The sequence below is a fragment of the Salvelinus namaycush genome, chromosome 14, assembly GCF_016432855.1.
Source record: "Salvelinus namaycush isolate Seneca chromosome 14, SaNama_1.0, whole genome shotgun sequence".
In the NCBI taxonomy this organism is placed as follows: Eukaryota; Metazoa; Chordata; class Actinopteri; order Salmoniformes; family Salmonidae; genus Salvelinus; species Salvelinus namaycush.
The window spans coordinates 11,600,553-11,607,299 of record NC_052320.1 but is presented as its reverse complement, the minus strand read 5'-3'; the positions used below and the strand labels follow the sequence as shown (position 1 = coordinate 11,607,299).

General features: G+C 39.2%; 1 protein-coding gene across 1 annotated transcript; it reads left to right on the top strand.

Moving 5' to 3' along the window:
• Positions 1-487: 487 nt before the first annotated feature.
• Positions 488-5,174, top strand: LOC120059147 (fat storage-inducing transmembrane protein 2-like). Its single transcript, XM_039007981.1, has 2 exons — positions 488-695; positions 3,417-5,174. The coding sequence occupies exons 1-2, from the start codon at positions 523-525 to the stop codon at positions 3,997-3,999; spliced, it is 756 nt and encodes a 251-aa protein (XP_038863909.1). The 5' UTR covers positions 488-522; the 3' UTR covers positions 4,000-5,174.
• The last annotated feature ends 1,573 nt before the right edge of the window (positions 5,175-6,747 follow it).

Here is a 6,747-nt window from a genome sequence, read left to right as displayed (position 1 = left end):
TCCAATTCACGCACTTATCAAGAGAACATCCCTGGTCATCACTACTGCCTCTGATCTGGCAGACTCACTAAACACAAATGCTTCATTTGTAAATTATGTCTGGGTGTTGGAGTGTGCCTCTGGCTATCCCTAATTATTTAAAAAATATATATAGATTGTGCCATCTGGTTTGCTTAACATAAGGAATTTTAAATGATTTCTTCTTTTACTTTTGATACTTAAGTATATTTTAGCAAATACATTTTACTTTTGATACTTAAGTATATTTAAATCAAACTTTTACTCAAGTAATATTTTACTGGGTGACTTTCACTTTTACTTAAGTCATTTTCTATTAGGGTATCTTTACTTTTACTTCAGTATGACAATTGTTTACTTTTTCCAACACTGCTCTATTCCACCTAGTCAGAACCGCCTGTCGTAACACCAAAATGCCAACATTCAAAGAGTTCATTGGCTAGAGAGGGCTGATGTACCTACCAATCCCCAGATCATTCTTGTTCCAAGTGTCCGCAGTTCAACATGGCAGCGGTGGATGTCATCGTGGACAACTTTGCGGCACTGTGGAGTAAACCGTTTAATCGTGTTATATTGGCTCAGATCTTTTTTGCTATTTCAATAGTGGGATCCTTTGTAAATTGGACACAGCTCGTTCCGGAGACATATTTCAGCAACAGAAGAAATGTTGTCAATATGTAAGTAGCGGTTATCCATTAGCAAACTAGCTAGCCACAATGACAGCTCGATAATCATTGAGGCTGTAGGCTAGCTACCTAAGTTAGCTTGCGAAGTGGCAAACCCTTTCGAGCACAGCCATGATTGTGTTTTTTTGTCAAATACTGTACAGCGGATAGGTGCAGACGTTAAATTTAAGTAATGAATGACAAGTGAAAATATGCATTTTTACATAAGTTTAAAATGCATATTTTCGGGACGTTGAAATCAGGTTCATTTTCGGTTCTGAATGAAAGTTGAAAATACGTATTTCCCGGATGTTGGTTTGAATGAAAGTAGAAAAGACGTAATTGTCTATGTTTGGTCCAAATCAAGGCTGGTCCAGACCGGACAAAATCTGAACCAAACATTAACATCTATGATTTGGTCCGGACTAGACCAAAAACCAATACATGTATACACCAATAAATTGTCATACTTTTTTCATACTACCCAGCTACCCAACTTCATCAGGGGTTATTGTGAGCCTATTTTGCAATGTGTTTACACAATGGGAAATGCAAAAGTATTTTGTTTTTGCTATGATCAGCTTGTCAAATATTGTCAGATACAAACTTGAACCACTGATCATGACAATGGGGTGAAATTCTTGGACAACAGTTGTGATTGTCCATTCTATATTGTCCATTTTACTTTGCACTAGAGAGGCGCGCTGGGAATGTACAAGGGAAATATGTTGAGCCCCTGCCTTTGACAAAATGGGCACTGCTTATCACTGGGCGGTATCAAAGCTCACCTAAAAAGCCCTTATGCCACTGGTTGAGAGATTGTCGACTACAAAATAATAGATTCCTCAACTCCTTGCCTGTTGACTCAAGTAGCGGAATCGACTCCTAAGATTCAGTATTTTTGCAACAGAGGATACTGAGTAGTTGCTATAGGCTACTTCAGAGAATACAATCTCTTACGTCTTCAACGGCAAAGAGAAGGGAGAGAGATGGGAGCGGCATAGGTAGGCAGGTCGGCCAGCAGGCCTACAGTCAGAACTGCGGTAATCAAAATATGTATAGGCTGTCACAACGCTGTAGGCTCTCGCAATTTCTTGGCTTGCAATGTCTCTCAAGTTCACTAAAGTAGAGTCTATCAATGAGTAGGCTGAATATTCTACATGCAATAGACTGAACCATACACAGCACAGTATGAAGATAGGATAAAACTGCATCTCCAATAGAAAAGGAAACAGTCACCGGGTCTAGCAGTCGTCTCACGCCAAACTCGGCATATATAGGCCGTCAAATCAAAGGCACTCCTTCAATATAAAGTTGTTTTTCACGAAAATGTCAGTTTGTCGCCTTCACGAGTTTGGAGTAATAACATGTTCAACTACTTAAGACATTGGCCCGAATCTAGGTTATGCCTTTAGATTTCAAGAAAATGTACAACTAAGGCATACTTTTTACTTCTTTCATGGACTTCTCAAACCCCAAACCTCTGCCTGGCCTGTTTGGTGTGTTTCGCAAGCTTTCCCAGAGGTCTTGCGATGTTGTGCCTCTGGATTTAGAAACTCTGTGACTGAACACACTCGCATCTTTCATAGCAAAGATAAAGAGCAGGTGAGCCAGCAAGGGATATTGATAATCTGTGTCTTTCAATGTCTTGGCTTGCAATGCCTTGTAAATTCACCAAAAGTATAGCCTAATCTATAATTTAATATCAATGAGTATGGCTAAGCTACAATACATAGTGCCAAGTGAATTGAAGTTGAACATCGCCAAATGTGTCAGTTGAATTAGGCCTAAATGGACACCCTGGCTGGCTCTTGGTGTCCTAGAGCAATACATCGCAAAGCAGGGCATCCCCTCCAAACTTTTTGGAAATGGAAAGTTCACTTTCTCATCCATAAACACATCTCAAGTGCAAATACTTTTCAGCAGCTCAAATCAGCTGGATGGGTGGGGGGGGGCATGTTTATTAGGAAGGACATCTACCATTGATCGCTAAAATACCATTATGGCACTTAATATGCAGATATCGCTCCACCATTTCCTGGTTGCTAAAATTCTAATAGTTTGCCTAATTTGAGTTAATGTGACAAAACAAGCAGTAGAGTCATTGTACCATCTAAATATTTTTATATATATCCCATCGACAAAAATGTTTTTATTTTCAGTTGTTTGAAGCTGGTGTAGAAAACTAAAAGATGAAAGAAGAAAAAAAACTTAGAAAGGGGGAAAAAAAGCATAGAAATAGCACACAGAACAGATCTACCGCTTCTTAGACTTGCATTCAATTAGAATGACAGATGTATAACTCACATTTCTATGCGAATGTGGTCGGGGTTAGTTAAATGGCAGGGTCAGTTTAATGGCCTGGGGATAGAAGCTGTTTATCAGTCTCTCGGTTGTAGCAGGGTGAACAGGTTGTGGCTCGGGTAGCTGAGGTCCTTGATCTTCTTGGCCTTCCAGTGACACTGGGTGCTGTAGATGTCCAGGAGGGCAGGCAGTGTGCCCCCTATGGTGCGTCAGCCCATTGTGCCATCTTTACATTGTCAAGAAGGAGTGACATGGGGCTAAGATCGCTAGCTACAACAACCCCTTACCAAATTCTTCTTCTAGGCTCACGTTAGACACACGTCGGCGAGAGAGTTTGCCTGCAGCTATGTATTTACCAATACCTGAAGTCTGGTTCTCAACTGTGTGTGACAGTGCTACCTAAATGACCACTTCCTGTATCTCTTCCAGGTATTTTGTCAAAGTTTCCTGGGGCTGGTCCTTGCTGCTGTTGACCCCGTTCATCCTCTTCACGTCATACAAGAACTTGACCTTTGCCCTCCGGCGACTGAGCTCATTGGTGGTGGCCACAGCTGTTTGGTACACCATCACCAAGTTTTTTTCCTACATCAACAATGCCACAGGTACCTGTCACGTTCCTGAATCTGAAGCCATGGATCAAGTCCCTCATGATGACATCACCTCATGCAGGAATGCTGGGGGTCAATGGGACGGCATTGCCATCTCAGGACACTCGTTCATTCTGTCGTACTCTGCACTCGTCATTGCCGAAGAAATGGCACCTATGGTGCACATGGTGAAGAAGAACAGGAATACTGTTTTGGATTTGTTATATGTTTCCCTTAATTGGATAGTAATCATCTGGATATGGATGTTTGTGTGTACCTCGGTGTACTTTCATTCTTTCCCTGAGAAGCTTCTCGGGACAGTTTTGGGGATTGTGCCATGGTTTGTCACATATCGGATATGGTATTCAATGCCCTTCTCTCCTGGTCTCCCATATCAGCCAAAAGAGCAGAGACAACTAGCTTAAAACCAGCACTACTTAACACTAGGCTAGACCTTCTACTCTCCTACTGTATTGTGCCACCTTCAAAACACTCACGTTAAAAACATTGACATTCTTCTCACGTTCCAAGTTGACTGTTGCCATTGAAAGTTTTTTTTCTTTCCTTCAGAAAGGTCATTGGACAGGGGACCAGGGTTGGTTTGCACACGCGGGTCTCGACTCCCTGTGTGGCTGTAGCTGGTGTTCTTAAAATGACACTGATGTCATCCGAGATCAGTGCAGTGCATGGCGTTAGTGCCAAGGCCTATCCACTAGCTAGTCGTCCCCAGGGTTGGGGTCAATTTAATTTCATTTTAAACTGACTTTTTTTTAAGAAAAAGGTGTGCACCCCAACCTAAAGAAAAATAAATTCACCACAACTCTAGGGTCGTGTTATTTTTTTGTATACTTCATCTTTTAAAAGCCAATGTTGTTGTGAAAGCTTTTGCTGTATGTGCATGTAGGGTTGGAGAGTGTCATTTTAGTGTTAGTTCATTTTCAGTTTGTTTCAATTCTCATTATTTTATTTGTGTGGAAATGTATATTGGAGAGAAATATATAAAGTAATCAATTTTAGTGGCAAATGTAGTGGGGAACACTTGAGAATGTTTACAATTAAATATAATTTTTTTGTGCTTTGCCAACTCATTTTATTGTAACACAACCCTCCAAATAGAAATGAGATCAGTTCTTATGTGGTTGTCCCACCTAGCTATCTTAAGATTAATGCAGTAACTGTAAGTCGCTCTGGATAAGATGCTATCCTAACTTTTTTTTTAAAATTTTTATTTTTATACAAATCATTAAGGACAACATGCAATTATTTCCAGAACCAAAAGATTCTAATCATATTATGGCTACTACTAGCTGTAGGCCTATCTGTTTATTCTCAGCACTACCAAGGGAATATTCAGCATGATGTGCAAGTAAAATAAAATAGATTTTTAGTAGGTTGCCTGACAATGCATTATAACACTTCATAACCAGGAGAATTGTGTCTGTTTTGCTTGGCATTGCGAAAAAGCCATATAGTACAAAATAAGAGAAAATGCATTACATTCAATCATGTTGAAATAACAATTCTGTAAACTGCAAGTTACGTTTTTCATTTTCAGAATTTATTTTTCCTTGACAACTGAATAAATTAAGGCTTATGAACAGACATCATCAAAAGCACTAAATAAATGCATATTTATAAATATAAAAATAAAAAATACTATTGTGAAATATAATGGCCACAAATAACAACTAGGATTACTCAACTTGTTGAATTCCTTGGCTCGAGAGTTATGTGAGCCATATGAAATAAACACATAATTTGCAGGAACTCAGTTTTAAGAGGCAGTGAATTATTGGTAACAATGGTGCTTGTTATAATGAAACCTAGAAAAACACTGACAATGATAGGCTAGTTATGGAAATGTAATTTCTCAATTGGTCTCTGACATTACACCCAGTGTTAGTGTTAGTTTATGTATCCTTAGTTTATGTAAGTGTTAGTTTATGTATCGGTGAAAGTCCCAGGAAAAAACCCACAAAATAAAGTGGATTGTAGACGCACTTGATTTTAACTACTGTATGGCTAATAATGAAAGCCAGTGTATTAGTTGAGTACTAGGCTAAATGTAAAATGTGTTAACTTGCTTACTTCCAGCAACAACAAAAAAGCTCAAACTTAAGATTTTCAAACCTGTGCCATTTTATGTTATTGTTGTTATACAGGCAGCTACTGGTGTCAAATGTTCTTTCCATTACATAGATCTCCAAAGCTCAACATGAAGAAAACGCCAGACAGTTATTCAGTTGTGAATGTTTTCTTCTCACCAACAAACACCCAATGTGATGAGATGAACTGTGACGTCTCAACTTCCTGTTTACAGATGAACTTGTAGGGCTGGTTTCCCAGACAAACATTAAGCCTATCCCTGGACTAAAAAGTTATGTCAATGGAGATTCTCCGTTGAACATGCTATTTAGTCCAGGACTAGCTTTAATATGTGTTCAGAAACCGGTTCCAGGTGTGTCTTACAAGTATTCAAAGTGAAACCTTTTTGTGAATCCAAAATTACACCCTATTCCCTACATAGTGCACTACTTTTGATCAGAGCCTTATGATTACACCCTATTCCCTACATAGTGCACTACTTTTGATCAGAGCCTTGTGGCCCCTCGTCAAAAGTAGTGCACTACATAGGGAATAGGGTGCCATTTAGTACTTAAACATAGATATCCCACACAGCTGACACACTGTTAAGGAAACATTGGTCATTGTTTTTCAGGCATGCAGTCTGTTAATAACCATACTCACGGTTACTCTGTACACTCAAAAATCTTGCCTTTTTCTAAAATTACAAGGAAGAAAAATATTCTTTGTCAAAGTCTGCTGCCCATGACTTCACAATGAGATTTAACTGAAGATCCAAGGTTACTCTTGTCTTCTCCTTTAATGCTCTCCTGTCACCTCACTTCCCTCTGCCATTTTGAAAAGGAGGATGGGAGGAGGACATGAGGAAAGACTATTGAGAAAGAGCTATTTCAGTGGCAAACCAGAACTGGATCTTCCTGTCTTGTATGTTGTCTTGTTATGCATTGAGTGTCAAGTTACTGTATGTTGTTTTATTTTTCTACCCAGACCTTATTTAAATTGAAATAAATCCTCGTAGTTGTACAATGTAAACCCTATTGACATTCAGCTGTGTACATTCTAGCACTCCTGAACAGAGGGGAACATTG